Raw genomic sequence first — 18,627 nt, 5'->3', positions numbered from 1 at the left:
AAGAAAAAAGGTTCCGTCTTTGGATACACAACAACTCCGAACAGCAATGCCTCCCAGCCTCCGGGGTGGGGTTTTGTTCTTTTTGTATCTTTTTTGTATATCAAATTAGAAAAAGAGGTCCAATCTTTAAATGCATAAAAAAGAAAATACCCACAGCAATAAAAGAGGAAAAATTTAATCTGTAGCTTACAGAGAGTCACAAAGAAAGGTTAGAAGAAGAAAACTTAATCCATCTGTTTGAAAAGGTTTGCATAGATTCAATCCATGTAAATAACATTTAAAAGTAAGATAACCACTGTCCAAAACCATTGCAAAATTCAATTTCGCCACTAAGTTCTTCTATTCTTTGATTTAAATTGGTTTTTATGCTTTTATAAGCAGTCCTTTTTTTTTAGAACAATAAAAATTCCTCACCAACTGGAAACTCTCTTTCCACATCGTTCCGTTTTGGAGCTGCCCCGACTTTGTCAGCCTTGGCTGGATTTTTTGTCACCGGCTTGAAGATCTTCTCTTGCTTCTTTCGGGGATTTTGCGATATCCCCGAGATAAGCAAGATGTAATCTTCCTGTTCACCATCTCTTCGGGATGGTTTAGGTCCGTTTGGACACCCTAGTGGCAAAAGTATCGACTGCGATCTCAGAGCATTGAGATCGCACGTCGTTTCGTTGCGAATTCAGCTCCTCCTCCCACACCAGAATTTTCTAAAGTCACACAATCTGCATTTTACTGTAGGAAGTTAGCACCCACCCCTCTCCTAGAAAAATGAAATAGCCTGGGAAATATTGAAAAGGCAGAATATTATATTTCTCTGGATAAGAAATGGAGAAACCTGTTTTTAGGCAGGAAACAGACTCACTCTTAATAGCCCCCACCTTTGTTAATGGGCCATTAAAAAAAGCCTTAGCTAGTCTACGTAACAAAGGTAGGATTAGCCTTCTACAGAAACTCACCACATGGCATCGGGGAACTCAACCAACTTGGGACTCAAAAAGGCGCACAACCTACAGTGTTAGCTAAGACCCCACCTCCCTGGGAGTCTGTCAATCAATCAGAATACATTTATTACACAGGAACAGGAAACAGAGAGGTGGGGCCGAACAGAGAGTATAAAAATCCCAGGAACTCTCAGAAAGCCCTTTCTTTTTTTTCTTCTTCACCCAGCATCTTGAAGCATGTGATCACCTTTTCTGTTCAGGACCTCAAGCCATGTGGTCCTGTCCATCATTAAACCATCTTTCCAAGCATCCTCCATGTCTCCAGTGTCTTTTTCCCCACTCGGAGCCGAACCCAGAAGGACATTTCCTTCAACATTACTTTTGCAAGTTGAATAAGGTTCTTGTTCTCTCTCTCCCCCACCCTCTCTTCCCCCCGCCCCCATTCCATCAACGCTCAGAACTGCTTACTTGACTTTCTTCTTATGTTGTTGTCTGCGCCGGATATGTTCTAAGATGGCTTCTTCCTCATAGGTGTGTCCGCAGATTTTATTCCTAACTGGTTTCTTCATTTCTTCCTGCAATAAAGTTATTGGGCCGCATAAGCGATTGTTCAAATCAACAACTCAGTAGTGTCTGCCAGTGGCTTCTGTATTATTGTTGCAGCTCCACAAATTAAACCCCATTAATTGATAACTATGACTGCTGTTGTTCCTTATTATTGCTGTGATGTAAGGCTTCCAGCGAATGAAGCAATTTGGAATTGATTTTCTAGCATACATGGAGATATAGGCAGGTATTTGCTCAAAGGGAAGATAGGACAAATAAAAGGATTGCTGAATCAAGGGTTAATAGAAGCGAGGGAAAATAAAATGTAAATACTTTAAAAAGAATAGGATTCCTGCAAGGGTGGTAGAACCCAAGTCCCAACTAAAAAGGCATCTTTTTCACATTCTGAAAAAAAACATCGTATGTTCAAGATTGCATAAGACAAGTAGGCTCACTTTTGTCTTGCAAAATATTAGTGGGCCACCAGAAATATATTTATTAGATAAAGAAGGTAGAGAGCAAGCAAAGAAAGTGGATCACTCGCACCAGAGCATAATGTTCTCTGTTCAATTGTCCATTAGGCAATTGTATCCCTTTCGTTTTCATCCCACATCAGTTTTTGTGTCCAAATTGTATTGCACAAACTGGTGGGATTGTTGGAGAAGAAAACCAGCCTGCAACCATTTCACACTTGAACAGAACAGAAAAAGCAACACTCCACTTTAACCATTTCATTGAAGGCTTGAGCCAAAACTATTGATAAACGTCAAATAAAGCAACAGACACACGACACACGCATGCAACTTCCAGCATATGGTTTCATATTGCGGAAGGTGAACAGAATGCAATTGTGAACTTGCTATGTCTTCTCTATCACTGTGGGGTCCTTGGTGGTTGGTTGGTTTTCTTGGAGATATTTCGCTACCCCATTAGGTGCTGTAGAAGAGAGTGAGGTTTAGTCTCCCCATTCTCTTCTAGCGTTGATGATGTTACCTAGTTTGGTGATGAAACGCCTGCAAGAAGTTTGCTTGAAATTTTGGGCTTGGACAACCTAGAATTACACCACCTACAGTCTGACCTAGGCGTAGTACACAAAATTGTCTGCTACAACGTCCTACCTGTCAATGACTACTTCCGCTTCAACCGCAAGCATACACAAGCACACAATAGATACAAACTCCAGGTAAACCGCACCAAACTCGATTGCAGAAAATACGACTTCAGCAACAGAGTGGTCAAGGCCTGGAATGCTCTACCTGACTCCGTTGTTACTTCCTCAAAGCCCCCAGGTTCAACCTTAAACTGTCTATTGTGGACCTCACCCCATTCTTAAGAGGTCAGTAAGGGCGTGCATAAGCGCACCAGCATGCCTACCGTCCCTGTCTTACTGTCCCCATTTATTTGTACCCATTTCCTGTGTTCTTATTCACGTTTATTCTTATTCCTGTTATCTTGCATTTGAGTGACAAGCTAAATAAATAAATAAAATAAAAACCACCAAGCTCAAAGAGCAGCAAGGACATCGCAGATCAACTCTGAGCTACAAACATTCTCTTCTACTGCTAGCTATCATTCTTTCCTCTCGGCTACCTAGATGTAGGTCCTACCTGTGTGATGGGGCAAATAAATTTCCTCTGACTTTGAGTCACTGCAAGATCCTCATCGACTTGCTCAAGGGCTGGTCCTTCTTCTGCATCCGGCTGGATCCCAACTGCAGCATGAGAGAAGAGGGGAAATGACATTGAGTCCTGCTTGTTCACTTTCTGGATGAATCTGTTTTGATCATCATTCATTTATTTGATTTCTACAGCCATCCATCTCGACAAATGACTCTGGGTAGCAAGCATGAGAATGATGCATTTAACTGTGGATGCAAATCTCCCTCTTTGAGGGAGATGGGCAGTTCATAAATGTGAATACATAAATAAATAAATAAGAAATAAACAAAGCTTTAAAAAACTATGGTTGCTGGGACATATGGCAAGGATAGGTCTGGTTAGTAGTACTTGGGATTGGAGACCACAAGTAGTTCTCAAAACTATAGCTAGCTAGATCATCTCCCCACCCCCCTCTTCCTCCAATCACCTTAAAGAAGAGGTTAAAATAAACTTTGCAGGCTAACTCTGTCCACTGCCAGAAGTTTGATCCTGACGGGCTCAAGACTGACTCAACCTTCCCTTCTTCTGAGGTTGTAAAATGAGGAACCAGATAGCTGGGAATAATATGCTGACTCTATAAACTGCTTAGAGGGGGTTATGTAAGTGCTATTGATAATTATTTGTAGCTCCTCTTGCCTATAGACACCAAACGTGTGGCAATGCAACTGATCTCCTGCTTTCTTCTTTGCCGTGTTAAAGCTGAACTACATTTTTTGAAAAAGGCAGAGATAGTCCAAATCCACCTCTCAAGCATTCTTACTCAGCAACATCAGTTTGCAAGAAAACTAAACAATGGCTTACTAAATTCAAAAGCTTCTCTGCATCAGTTGGGCAATCATTTAGCCAGCATTATTTTCCATTTCAGTTACATAGGCATTCCCCCTTAAAACTCCCTTGAACAAGGGATTCTGTCCCACTGTTATTCAGAAGTGCTAATTTACAGATTGTTGGGGGCAACGTGCTTACTTTGTAAACTGCTTAGAGAATGCAGTAAAGCACTCTGAAGCAGTATAGAAGTCTAAGTGCTATTGCTATTGGTAAAGCCCTCCAAAAGTGTTGTCGGAAACATTAGGTGGGCATATTTATCCTTACCAGGTGGGTAAAATTCGGACCCAAATTGTTGGGGGCAATATGCAGATTCTGTAAACTGCTTAGAGAGAGCTTTAAAAGCACTGTGAAGTGGTATATAAGTCTGTGCTATTGCTATATCCATAACCTCTATGAGTTCAACTAGACTTATACACGACTTTACAGTTCCATTCTTGGCAGCAATAGACAAATAGAAGAGCCTTCTTTTGCACTGTCTACGTGTAACTATTAAGGCTGTATATCTGAGCCAGCAGTGTGCAGCAGTTGCCAAAAAAGCCAACACAGTTCTAGGCTGCATAAACAGAGGGATAGAATCAAGATCACGTGAAGTGTTAATACCACTTTATAAGGCCTTGGTAAGGCCACACTTGGAATACTGCATTCAGTTCTGGTCACTACGATGTAAAAAAGATGTGGAGACTCTAGAAAGAGTGCAGAGAAGAGCAACAAAGAGGATTAGGGGACTGGAGACTAAAACATATGAAGAATGGTTGTAGGAACTGGGTATGTTTAGCTTAAGAGAAAGAAGGACTAGGGGAGACATGATAGCAATGTTCCAGTATCACAGGGGTTGCCAAAGAAGAGGGAGTCAAACTATTCTCCAAGGCACCTGAGGGCAGAACAAGAAGCAATGGGTGGAAACTAATCAAGAAGAGAAGCAACTTAAAACTGAGGAGAAACTTCCTGACAGTTAGAACAATTAATCAGTGGAACAGCTTGCCTCCAGAAGTTGTGAATGCCCCAACACTGGAAGTCTTTAAGAAGATGTTGGATAGCCATTTGTCTGAAGTGGTGTAGGATTTTCTGCCTAGGCAGGGGGTTGGAGTAGAAGACCTCCAAGGTCCCTTCCAACTCTGCTATTGTATTGTATTGCGTTGTATTGCGTTGTATTGTATTGTATTGTATATCTCAAGTCTAATGTACGTAGCCCTTGACTTACAGCCACTTGTTTAGTGACCGTTCAAAGTTACAACACCACAGAAAAAAGTGTCTTATGACTGGTTTTCAAACTTACACCCACTGTAGCATCCCCATGACCATGTGATCCAAAATTTAAGCGCTCGGCAACTGGGATATATTCATGGCAGAGGCATTGCCCAGGATTTGAAACCTGACAAGGAAAATCAAGGGGGGAAAGCCAGATTCTCTTAAGGACTGCATGACTCACTGAAGAACTGGAGTGATGCACTTAGCACCTGTGGCCAAAAAAGTCACAAGGGGAAAACTCCCTTAACAACTGCCTTGCTGAACAATTTTGAGCTCAGTTATGGTTGTAAATCAAGGACTATCTGTAGTTGGATGGAAAAAGAGGGAGAGAGAGGTGGGTGGGGGGGAGAGGGACTTTCTGTTCCATTACCATAATAGCTGGCTGGTATCGCCATCTATTTTTCTGGCTTGACTTTCAAAAGTACAACATATTCCTATCCAACTTTATTGCTACTTCTATTAAGGGTCGGTGGACAAATATCCCACATGTGTTTCATGGCTGTGGAATGTCAACAGAGCATTTCCCATATAAGCTGATGTTTCATGCACCTTGCCCTGAAGTTTCAGCTCGTTAATACATCACTTGGTATATATGATCTTTGTTTCTATTTGTATGTCACACTACAACAAACTGCAATAAAAATAAATAAAACTATATAGAGTGTAGGCTAGTGATCTACAATATGTTACATATCTCTATGCACAGCAATCCAGTAGGTGATTTTGTGAAAGAGAGAAGAGGGGAGGGAGGGAGGGAGGGAGGGAGGGAGGGAAAGAGAGAGAGAGAGAGAGAGAGAGAGAGAGAGAGAGAGAGAGAGAGAGAGAGAGAGAGAGAGAGAGATTTTTTACATCCTTAATATATGCCCAAAACTCAGGATAGACATACTGTACATGAAAAATTGGATTTGTAAGAAAAATGGTCCCTCTGTGAGTATAGTTTTGTCTGTTGCAAGGCTTGGACAATGCCAGAGGGAGGGTATATATGTGAGACAGCTTTGAATGAAGGCTGGCAAACCGAACTCCAGTGTTTACCTCCATGGCTACCAAGATCGTGGTTTCACTGCCAGCCTTCTCGGGTGAAATTTTGTCTTGTAATGGGGGTTGAAAAGCTGGGATGATTCATCCCGTGGATGAATCAAGCTATTTCTACGTAGTGCCATGCTTTGTTGTGCCTGCTTAACTCCTTCCATCTGTCAAGGCAGCATAACAAACACAAATTGGATCTGCAGAACACTACTTCCTTTCTCTGCAGGGATTGGTGGGATGCCTGCATGTGGGGAGAGGGATGTAGCTGGTGGAATTATATAACAGCCACGATGCTCTTCCATTCTATTCCACAATGTAATACCGTTCGTCTTTTGTGCCAAATGAAATCTGTTTCTATCCTTTATTTTTAAAAAAGCCACCGAACTAAAACATTTCGGAAACAGACAGCTAGGCTACCTAGGTTTGAACAAAGACTGCGTTCAAACAGCCAATACAGGTCATCCTCGACTTACGACCACAATTGAGCCCCAAATTTCTGCTGCTAAGCGAGACAGTTGTCAAGTGAGTTTTGCCCCATTTTAAAACCTTTTTTGCCACAATTTTTAAGTGAATCAGATTACAGATTAACAAAGTTGGAAGGGATCTTGTAGGTCATCTAGTCCCACCTCCGCCCAAGCAGGAGACCCTACACCATTTCTGACAAATGGCAGCCCAGTCTCTTCTTGAAAGCCTCCAGTGATGAAGGGAAGCTGTTCCACTGGTTGATTGTTCTCCCTGTCAGAAAATTTCCCCTTATTTCCAGGTTGAATCTCTCCTTGTTCAGTTTCCATCCATTATTCCTTGTCTGGTCTTCAAGTGCCTTGGAAAATAACCTGACCCCTTCCTCTCCGTGGCAGCCCCACAAGTATTGGAAGACTGCTATCAAGTCTCCCCTGGTCCTTCTCTTCACTAGACCAGCCATGCCCAGTTCCTGCAACCGTTCTTCATATGTTTTTGTCTCCAGTCCCCTAATCATCCACTGCAGCTGTTAAATTAGCAACACGCTTGTTCAGTGGCTTCCCCATTGACTTCACTCGGTCAGAAGATCACAAAAGGTGATCACAGGATCCTGGGACAATCACAACCATCATAAATATGTACCAGTTGCCACGCATCTGAGTTTTGATCACGTGATCATGGGGGGGTGCTGTAAAGATCGTAAGTGTGAAAATGGTCATGAGTCACTTCTTTCAGTGCCGTTGCGACTTTGAATGGTCACTAAATGAATTGTCGTAAGCCGAGGGCAAACCTGCAAGGCCGAAAGAGAATCCAAGATATGTTCATTGCGCCAACGTCCAAGTGATTCTCCTTCTTCTCCAACGAAAACAAAAAGGAGGAGAATTTGAGTTCATGTGTCCTGAACCTTCACAGAGGGTGTTGGGACGATCGGATGGGTTGTTTGGTTTCGGCTTAGTCTGTCATGTGAATCCATCCGGGCATGGGGATTGACAAGTGGTGGTTTATGACTAAGCTCAATAATGGGAAGATAGCCAATTCTGGCTTACTCAACAGAAGCTTAGCTCTGGAGCAGGGGTGTCCAAACTGGGGAACTTTAAGACTTGTGGACTTCAACTCCCAGAATTCCCCAGCTGGGGAATTCTGGGAGTTGAAGTCCACAAATCTTAACGTTCTCCAGTTTGGACACCCCTGCTCTAGAGACTTCAACCTGGGCCTTTCTCACATTGAGGGTTCAAAGCATGTGTGTACCCACCGAATTCCAAGCTATGCTGGGGTTGTGAGACCCAGCGCAACTGAAAGGAACAGGTTGCAGTATGCTGGTGTCGGGGGGGGGGGGGACCTGTTATTCCAGTCTGAGCTCCTTGGGAGAAGGTTGAGGAAAAAATAATGAAATAATACAAAAGGTAGCCTTCAAAAATGAGCCAGCAGACTAAGAAACTGTGAGTGAGCGAGCTGGCCAGGGAATTCTGGGAGATGAAGTCCACTCATCTGAAAAGGTGCCAAGGTTGAGAAACACTGCATTAGGACAAGGGAGAATTGAGTAGTTTCAGAAGAAAGAAAGTTCTGTAGTAAAACTAACACTTGGACTGGTTTAAGGGCTAGTCAAGGCTTTAAACTTGGGTAGGTCCATAAAAATCTATTTTTTAAAAAAAAAGGTTTTTTAAGCCTTTTTAAAGGCTTTTTTTTAGCTTTTCAGAAAGCTCAAACTGCCCAAGGAGTTGCTGATTCTGTTCTACAGAGGAATCATTGAGTCTGTCATCTGCACCTCCATAACTGTCTGGTTTGGTTCTGCAACCCAACAAGACAGAGACAGACCTCAGAGGAGAATTAGAACTGCAGAAAAAACAATTGCTACCAACCTGCCTTCCATTGAGGACCTGTAGACCAGCCAAGAAGAGGGCTGTGAAAATATCTACAGACCCTTTACATCCTGGACATAAATTGTTTCAACTCCTACTCTCAAAACAACGCTATAAGGCACTGCACACCAGAACAACTAGACACAAGGACAGTTTTTCCCCAACGCCATCACTCGGTTAAACAACTAATTCCCTCAACACTGTCAAACAATGTACTACGTCTGCATTTCTATTACTATTAATCTTCGCATCCTTCCTATCACCCATCTCCTCCCACTTATGACTGTAACTTTGTTGCTTGTATCCTTACGATTTATATTGATTGTTTCCTAGTATGATTTGGTTGCTTCGTTGTACCCTATGACTAGATATCATTAAGTGTTGTTCCTTATGATTCCTGATGAATGTATCCTTTTTTAAATGTACACTGAGAGCATATGCACCAAAGACAAATTCCTTGTGTGTCCAATCACACTTGGCCAATAAAGAAATCCAATCCTATCCTATCCTATCCTATCCTATCCTATCCTATTCTTTTCCTTCTTCGCAGTGATGTCAAAGGAAGGCTGGGTGATCCTGGGAGTTGAAGACCATGCATTTCAAAGCTGCTAAGATTGAGAAACACTGTTTTTGGGGCATCCCTATTTCACAAAACCAGAAAGGTACAAAGCAACTCTCTGCAATGTTCACCAAGAGGCTGTAAGCCACCGGCCTTCTCCAAGTAGCCCCTATCCAGTTTTACTCTGGATAATACCTTAACCAATCCGACTTTGAGCATCTTCATACAGTAAACATGAAGAACCTCCTTTATTGACTACAACATGTAGCCTTCTCCAAACTTATGCCCTCCCAACATGTGATGGATAATGGATGAATGGGAAATATACAGTCCCACACAGCTGAGTCAGTATTATTTGCATGGATGGCCAGTGGCTTTTTAAAAGCAGCTACCTGCTCCAGCCCTTCAACCATAAATCAGGAGATACTACATATGGAAACTTGGGACCGCTTGAATCCAAGCATGCGTTGAAGTGCTTAGATTGCCTATTTACAATACAATAGCAGAGTTGGAAGGGACCTTGGAGGTTGTCTAGTCCAACCCCCTGCCTAGGCAGGAAACCCTATACCGTTTCAGACAAATAGCTATCCAACATCTTCTTAAAGACTTCCAGTGTTGGGGCATTCACAACTTCTGGAGGCAACTGGAGTCCCTCCGGGGAGAGGGGGCGGTCTAGAAATCTAATTAATAATAATAAAATAACTTCTGTTCCACTGATTAATTGTTCTAACTGTCAGGAAGTTTCTCCTCAGTTCTAAGTTGCTTCTCTCCTTGATTAGTTTCCACCCATTGCTTCTTGTTCTACCCTCAGGTGCCTTGGAGAATAGTTTGAGTCCCTCTTCTTTGTGGCAAACCCTGAGATATTTAGTGCATCAATGGTGAATCTTTTTGGCACTGAGTGCAGAAAAGGGAACACTGGGCCACGATCAAGAAGAGGAGTTTCCCAGGGGGCATGAGCTTCCCAAACATTAACTTCCGGTTTCCAGCACATACATGTGCACTGGCCGGCAAGTCTTCCGGTTACTGCCACGCCTGCGCTGATTAGCTGGCCAGTATGCATACGCAAGCTGGAAAACAGAAGACCAGCTCTTCCAGTTTCCGGCACTGCCGTATTCACAAACCCCAGCTGATCCGCGCGTTCACATGCATGCCAGAAACCTGGAAGAGGAATGGCTGATGCTACGCATGCCAGGCGAAATGGCTCCGTGTGCCACTTTACGCACGCATTCCATAGGTTCGCCATCATGGATCTAGTGTAAATATGAAAAATAGTAGTTTCACCTTCACGCTTCTTGTGTGTTTAAAATGGAGAAAGGGAAGATTCTATCCTAGGAAAACAGAAGTTTAAAAAAGCTCATTATTACATTAGAGTAAAAATGTGACAGAATGGAACATGTTGCGGTCATATCATAACAACACTAAAATAGAGCAAGATGTTGGAATGTCTCAGCCTCCCATAAATTTCAGTTGTATTCTTTTCATTCTTTGCTATATTTTATGAATATACCTATAAAATTAATGTTTAAACATTTTCATTTGCCTATTTCCACTGAGCTGGAACTGGTTACTCTATTTTCCATGGCAAGATCATTTTTAACAGTCGGCATTTGAAACAATAAGACCATTTTGTGGGATTCATTAACGTCGCTAATCAAGCCCTTATCTTTATAGATCTTTCTGTCTGCTAAGAAATCAAATGAGCTCTTCATTCAATAGGGATTTAAAACCATCCTGGAATAGGTCTTTTCATGTAGGGCTTTAAGGAAGTACACTTTTGGAAGCTCTTAATACATCTTGTACCTCAAGGTCACATTATCAGTTACCATAAGTTATTTGCTTTATACTAAGATTGAGGGTTGGTTCTTGACACTGTCTTTTCAAGTCTGTTATCAGTGGTCTAACGTCAGTGGCTCGGAAAAATGTGGATTGGGTATAATCTGAAAGAAATACAGCTACTCCTTGACTTACAACCATTCATTTAGTGACTGTAACGGAACTGAAAAAACTAACTGATGGCTGTTTTTTCACATGAGCATTGCAACATCCCCGGGCTCAAAATTCAGAGGCTTGGCAAGTGGCATATATTTATGACGAATGTCCCAGGGTCATGCGATCACCTTTTGCGACTTCCTGATACGCAATGTCAGAGGGAAGCCAGGTTCACCTAACAATCACGATTCTAACTTAACAATTGTAGTGACACACTTAACAATGGTAGCAATAAAACACTGCTTAATTGTGAGGAGTGTGGCACCTGCCATTCTAAATGGCCCCAACTCATGATGTGCCATCAAGTTCAGTTTCAACATAGTCAGACCTTCTCCGGATGATTTGTTCCTAATCTCACCCTTGAGATCTCCCCACAAGGCCCCCCTCTTTTGGTAATGAAGTCCATCTACTCTGCTGTTTAATAGTCCTTTTCTCTTCCATCGCATTATGTATTTAGAGAGCTGGGTTATCATACGATATGTCCAAAATATGAAAATATGAGCCTGGCCATTGGTGCTTTGAGTAAAAGCCTAGATTGCATTTTTAATAGGATCCATTTGTGTTCTTGGCTGTCCACTGCTTTCTCAAGACTTCTTCTTCAGCCCAAAAGTTCGAAAGCTTCTTCAAAGCCCAACTTTTGCTTCCATAGAGGGTCACCGAGAAAGCCATTGCCAGCACAGTTCTGATTTTGGCAGGTCTATCTTTTCCAAAGCCTTCATTGCTAACCTACTAAACGTTAGCCTGCAGCCTATTTCTTGACCGCGCTTTTGACAATCACTTCAAAAAGGCAGAAGATGCCCATCACTTCAGGGTCTTCGTTTTAAGGCTGATTGTATCTGTTGTCACTAGCTTGGGTTTTTCTATTTTACCTTAGTTCCATTTTTCTCTACGCTCCTTGACTTTCATTATCACAGTTTCCCAGATCCTTTTGCATTTTGACCTATCGGAACAGTGACATCAGCCCCGGGGTGAAATGCTCTGAAGTCTGCTACCGGTTCGCTTCACTGAAGCCAACACTGCGCAGCGCTGAAAAAGGAGGATTAAGAAGCCTTTTCTGAGTCTGCAAAGGTAAGTAGAACAGCAACGGTGGAGGGAAAGCAGGATTTCCTGCTTTCTAGCAAATATAAATTGGGTGGCACAGCTGATTGTCACACAGCTGATCATTGGAACATAAAAAAATGCTACCGGTTCAGACGAACTGATAGTTCTGACGATCAGCTGTGCGATGCAATTTCTAATCACGTGGCACAGCTGGTCGTAGAAGCTACCAGTTCACCGAAATCGGTAGCATTTTTTACTACAGGTTCGGGTGAACCTGTCCGAACCGATAGCATTTCACCCCCTATATCAGCCCCATCATTTGTTCATTTTTCAATCTAGCCTCCCTTAATATATAATCAGTACACATATAAATGGCTCTAGCTAGTTTAAAATATCATATTGGTTATGTAAGAGAAATAAGCATCCTCACTTATATTTATAGTATCTTCTAATGATTAAAATATTTTATTTTATTTTATTTTATTTTATTGCTTAGGGGCTTATTCTTTATTGCCATTGCTTTCTGATTTCCTGCTGATGTAAATAAGCCTACAAAGAGTAGGACAGATATGAACATAAAAAGCTACAGGTTAAAACAGTTCTCTTCACACGCACTGCAGCTGGCTCATATAAAACAACAATTCACTTACAGAGCACACAGACAGGATAAAATCTAAGTCAGTGTCACCCCAGAGAACGTGTCATACAACCAATTGTTAGCGTTGTTGGGAACCCTGTTGTGTATTCCTGCACTCAAAGAGCCTTTTTTAAAAAATTCTAGCTTCTACAGAAGTATATGTACTGTATTCCATCCTCGTGCTATTGCCTATAGTTTTATATCTGTTCTCAAATTAATTATGCTGCTTGAACAATGCTGCTCACCTGGGTCAAACTAACTTGGAGATTACACAGAAATGATTTACAGCACAAATCCTCCCTCGAGATGCATTGATGCACACACCACACAAAGCTTCCAATCTCTAGGACTGTGAACAGCCAAATTCCTGCTTGCTTGAATAATTAAGGATCAACCTAAAAGCAATAAAGCCGATCCGCTTCCTTGCCCCACGGACAACTAACCCTGGTATTGTTGAGGAGCAGGAGAACCTACTTGTTATCGGTAACTTTGGTAAATTTGCTAGACTTCACTTTTAGAAGCTAACTTACAAAAGCAGAACCTTCAGTTAGAACATTCATTCTTGATTGCGCTGCCAGAAAAACATGGCAACAGCCAATAACTTAGATATTCGTAACATGGTATCGTGTTCATTGGGGATGTATCAAAGCATCTAAGCCAGTGGTGGTGAACCTTTTCGGCACTAAGTGCCCAAACCGTAACGCATGTCCATGCGCGTGTGCTAAATGGCCGGAAAACCAACTGGCCGACACACGCAAACCTATTTTGGGCTGTTTTGGGGGCGGTTTCCAGGCTGTTTTCAGGCCTTTTTTGCCATTCTGGTGCCTGCGAAGACCAGCTGGCAGGTATGGCCATGCCTAGTTTATGGCCTTTTTCCGGGCCATTTTCAAGCTGTTTTCCAGCGCTCCGGTGTTTGCGAAGACCAGCTGATCAGCCCGCATGTGCGTGCCCAAAAACAGAAGAACAGCTGGTGACATCGCACATGCCCACAGAGAAGGCTTTGCGTGCTACCTCTGGCCCGCGTGCCATAGGTTCGCCATCACGGATCTAAGCTGACCTTCTATACTTAGCGGTATTTACATGTGTGGGATTTTAACAAGAGGCAGTGAGTGGGGCTGGGAAAACAGACAGGGTGGGCTGCTACGGGTTCGGCTGGGTTCGGGAGAACCCGTAGCTAATCTTATGGCCAGTTCGGAGAACCTCCAAATCCCACCCCGACTGGCACCGCCCACCCCAGGATTCTCCACTCAGCCCATTTTGGATGCGAGGCAAGTCTAGGGCCCACACAGGGGCTCAGGGAGGGGGGAAAATGGGCCTCCTGGAAGTTCTGGAAGGCCGGAAATGGGCCCGTTCCTGGTCTCTGGAGCCCAGTGGCGGCGAAAACGCACCCCCACCTCCGTGGTGCAGGAGGCCGTCTAGACCACATGCCTCATGGTCATGCCCACCCAGCAACCAGGCAGAGAACCCATTGCTGAAATTTTTGAAGCCCACCCCAGGACAGGTAGGGAGGTGAGCTTGCTTGATATTAAAAGGTTTCGTTGCAGGATTCTTGCCTTTATTACTATTATTAAATAGGCAAGATAAGCAGATAATACATACATAGGTACAAGCCCCCAGCCCTACATTCTCAGATGCAACTGGCATATCCTCCCCATTTTTTAATTTTTATGGTACCAGGGCATCTTGGCACATGGAACACACACTATTCTTTCTGCGCTGATAGGAATCAAGCCTTTTGAAGCTGGGTTTTTTTGGGGGGGGGTGGTATTTGATAAGCTTAATCCTGTGTGCCTGGTTTTTCTTCTTCTCCAATGCTCTTCTGAGAAAAGCAGGTGCTACCACCCACTGGCATTCAATGGCAGGGGCCAGATTGTACTTCCTTTCATCTCGATAGAACACCACACCGTGTCCACTTAATTCGGCTTGAACTGCCTCTGCAGAAACTTTTCAGAACTCACCTCTAATAACGAGGAGTCTTATATTTAGCTTAATGTCTATTTTGGGCTTTCCAAAGGACGTGCGAAGTTCAAATAGTACCAGTACTGTTACTTTGGGGGCGGCAGCTGTGTGTGTGTAGAAGTTATATATGTGCAATCACACAGAGACGTTTTTGTTTGTTCCGAGATTGGACTTGAAACAGGACCAGTGAGTTCTATTTCTCAGCTAATTGCCTTTCCAAAAGGAACAGTTTTCTCAGGCTGCAGGCAGCAGAAAGAAGGAATTTTGGGACACTGTGTTTTTCCCACCCTTCCTTTAACAGCCAGGGGCATTGCATTGAACTTCCGTTATAACACCGTGCCCACAATCTTGTAGATTGGAATCCCACTACTTTTTTTCCATTGAAAGAACCCTCCTGTTAATAGCACAAACCAGGGGTCACCAACCTTTCAGACCTCTGGGACCACTAAATTCCTAATTTTAAATCCCCCAGACAACTAATATGAATTTAAAAAAAGATAAATAGTACTTTAAAAATGCAAATAATTTTTCTACGGACCACCAACATTATCTCACGGACTACCATTGGTCTCCGGACCACCAGTTGGTGACCACTGGCATAAACAATGGAGATCCAAGTCCCTTTCAGTGGGCAGATGTCTATGGCGAGAAAAAACACAGGAGGTCCAGTTGTCTTTTGAAAAAAGCAGCTTTGGAACTTTTGTTGGGCATAAAATACATTTCGTGAAGGATACTCTAATCTGCAAAAGTTTGTGACATAATCAATCTGTTCATCTGTATAATGATTGGACGGGAATCTGATCATTCTCCAGCATGGCTTCTTGAATAACTTAAAACATACAACACATAGTAAGCCATAAATCCTGATCTATCACCCACAACATGATCAACTAGACTCCACCCTCCAGGAGTGGTATACACTTCCCTTCCCTACTGGTTCACAAATGTGAGCACACCCGCCACCTCCGCACATGAACAGATCCTTCCGTGCATTCGCTTTTGGTGGGAAAAAGGCCTAAACGGGATGCCATAGAGCTGGGCGTAGGTGGGAGGAGCCACCCGCGATTTCCGCTACAGGTTCCGGTGATCCAGTCCGAACCCGTAGAATATCACTTCTGCCACCTTCCTTATGTGGTCTTGTACCAGAATAAATATTTGATTTGATAAACCAGAAAAGACCAAACAAAACAAAATCTAACATATACATTACGGATTAAATGTAGTAAGTGAACCAACCTCTTAATTGTTTAATTATCTGAGACTGAGCAAAAATACTCAGAATGCAATATTATCATTTTTCCCTCTTTTTCTTAGATAACAGGGATGAGCAAAGCACCCCTGTTTAAAATGTTGGGTTCTAGATACCTTCTTTGCCAAGGTTTAACTGAGATAATGAGAGTTTTGTTCTTTGATCCATCTGAAAAGGACATAAGTTGTTTGGAGCAGCGTCCCAATATTTTGGACTCGTAGAAGTGAGTCACCTATCTGGACGACACGCTGATAAAAGAGTGAAATCTAAACACACACTCTGCCCTGGAGACCACACCCCTCCACGAAGGAAAGTTTCACAAGGCAGAAGAACTCTGAGGAAAGATGGATTTATCAGCACCCCTCCCTAAGTAGTAAGCTGCTCGTCAGAGTGAAGGGCCTCCTAGGTGATTATTCAGAGTAGTTCAGTCAGAGGTCAGTGTCCCAAGGATGGGAGATCAGCATGGCTCTTTCAACATCTGCTTTCAAGCAGTGGCAGCTTGGTGTAAGCAATTTGATTGAAGCCAATGGCCTTCGCAAGACTGCGGGTTTTGAAAGCTACAGCACTACAGTTATTGGGAAACAGGACTCCGGATCTTTCTATCAGGTCCAACCTTGGCAAGATTTCAAGGGATCTTTTGAACGGAAATCAATTTTTCCAAGGGGTTGCTGGACCCATGGCATTCTAGGTGTTCACCTTGGATTTCTTAACACATGAGGGGCTTTGATTTGGACCTAAGGCCAGATCAGTGGTCATCAACTGTTGGTCCGCAAGAAAATTTTGGTGCTCCGCGGAAAAATAATTTGCATTTTTTATTTTGCACTAAATCAGCGGTCCTCAAGCTATGGCCCCTGGGATGGATACGCGCAATGAATGTTTGTGTTGCTGCAAAGTTCCCCCTTTGGGATTTTTTTGTGTGGATTGGAGGGGAGCAGAAATTCCGATTTACGGTCTGCTTCAGCTTCCTGGCGTGGGGCTTTGGGCGACGTCTGGAGGAAAACGCCGCTGGTGGTGAAGAGCCGGAGGACCTAGTTCTAGTGGGACTGCATCATGGCCTGGAACTGGCTGACCATCTCAGCCTGCTGAGCCTCCAGGTGCTGGTACCTGGCCTTGCACTCTTGCAGGCCTTCCCTCTGCTTGGAAAGCCTATGCTCGTAGTCCTCAGTGAGGTGCTTCTACTGAGCCTCCAACTCTTACTCGTGATGGCTGCTTAGCTCCAACTGCTTAGCTGTTTCCTGTTGGGGCCTTAAGGAGCCCAGGCGGGGAGGCGAGGAGTGGCTGGGAGGGGAGGGGCGAGTAGAGGCTTGCGAGGCGCCCCTTGATGTGAGTGACATCAAGTTGACCACGCCCACCCAGTCACATGATCACCTAGCCATGCCCACCCAGCCGATCATTTAGGCACATCATATTAGTGGTCCGTGGGATTTAAAATCATGGATTAAGTGGTCCCTGAGGTCTGAAAAGTTGGTGACCCCCTGGGCTAGATGATATAGTAGTCCTCAATTTAACAACAGTTCTTTTTACCAACTGTTCAATGTTACAACGACATTGTGACTTACTGTATGATCTTTTCATGCTTTTCACACTTTTGACCATTGCAACATTCCCAAAGTCACAGGATCAAATTTCGAACGCTTGGCAACTGACTCATATTTATGACAGTTGCAGTGTCCCAGGGTCACGTGATCACCTTTTGAAACCTTCTGCCAAGCTAAGCCAATAGGGAAGCCAGATTCACTTAAGAACCGTGTTACTAATTTAACAACTGCAGTGATTCATTTAACGGTGGCGAGAAAGGTAGGAAAATGTGGCAAAATAAATGTCTCGCTTTAGCAACAGAAACTTTGGGCTCAATTGTGTTCATAAGTCAAGGGCTACCTGGAGTTCAGAACAGAAATTGGAAACATGCCTGCCTGTCTTTTTTCCTTGGCCATGCTTGCAAATCTCAAAACAGATTTTCTAAACCAGGGGTGTCCAAACTTGGGAACTTTAAGACTTGTGGACTTCAACTCCCAGAATAGCTGGCTGGGGAATTCTGGGAGTTGAAGTCCACAAGTCTTAAAGTTCCCAAGTTTGGACACCCCTGTTCTAAACAAATAAATGGCCCCAGTCTTTGAGATTCCATGCAAAATCTCCTATATGGAGCAAAATCTTAATAGATTTCATGCATGCATAAAATTTTAGGAGATGCTTTGTTTTTTAGCAACCGGGTCACAGCACACAATCTCACAATGGGATGTGGGACCCAGAAAGCTTACCAGGTCCTTTAAAGTCTATCATGGACATTTCTTCTACCAGCATGGCTAGAAAAGGTCTATAAACTTTTTGTTCTAATTAACTGTGTTTATTTTTCAATCCAAACTCCTCAAACGTATGTATAATTGCTTCATGGAACTAAGTAGGACCATGAGTAAACTTGATTTATTTTCCCTACATAATTGTTCAGATTACTGTAGATCAGGGATGAGCAATGTATTTTCCCAAGAGGCCACATGAGAAACTGTAACTGCTATGAAGGGCTGAACCAATCAGTGCACATGTACAAAACGTATGTACATTGAAAAAATAAGTCACTGTTCTGACCTAGATTTCCCAAGAGCAGGCAGCAAACTTCTGGTCCCGACAAAAAACCCT

General features: G+C 43.2%; 1 protein-coding gene across 1 annotated transcript in view; it reads right to left on the bottom strand.

Moving 5' to 3' along the window:
- The window catches only part of NSMCE2 (NSE2 (MMS21) homolog, SMC5-SMC6 complex SUMO ligase), a 262,790-nt gene that overhangs the window by 12,608 nt on the left and 231,555 nt on the right, over positions 1 to 18,627 (bottom strand). Inside the window, exons 5-6 of the mRNA XM_081950604.1 lie at positions 3,089 to 3,192; positions 1,404 to 1,510 (exon numbers count right to left, since the gene is read on the bottom strand). Coding sequence (XP_081806730.1) covers positions 1,404 to 1,510; positions 3,089 to 3,192 — 211 coding nt within the window. The remainder of the gene's footprint in view (positions 1 to 1,403; positions 1,511 to 3,088; positions 3,193 to 18,627) is intronic.

This window comes from Natrix helvetica, assembly GCF_964273705.1.
Source record: "Natrix helvetica genome assembly, chromosome: 4".
NCBI classification, from domain to species: domain Eukaryota; kingdom Metazoa; phylum Chordata; class Lepidosauria; order Squamata; family Natricidae; genus Natrix; species Natrix helvetica.
Note: the sequence above shows the minus strand (reverse complement) of the source record. Positions and strands in the feature narration are given on the sequence as shown.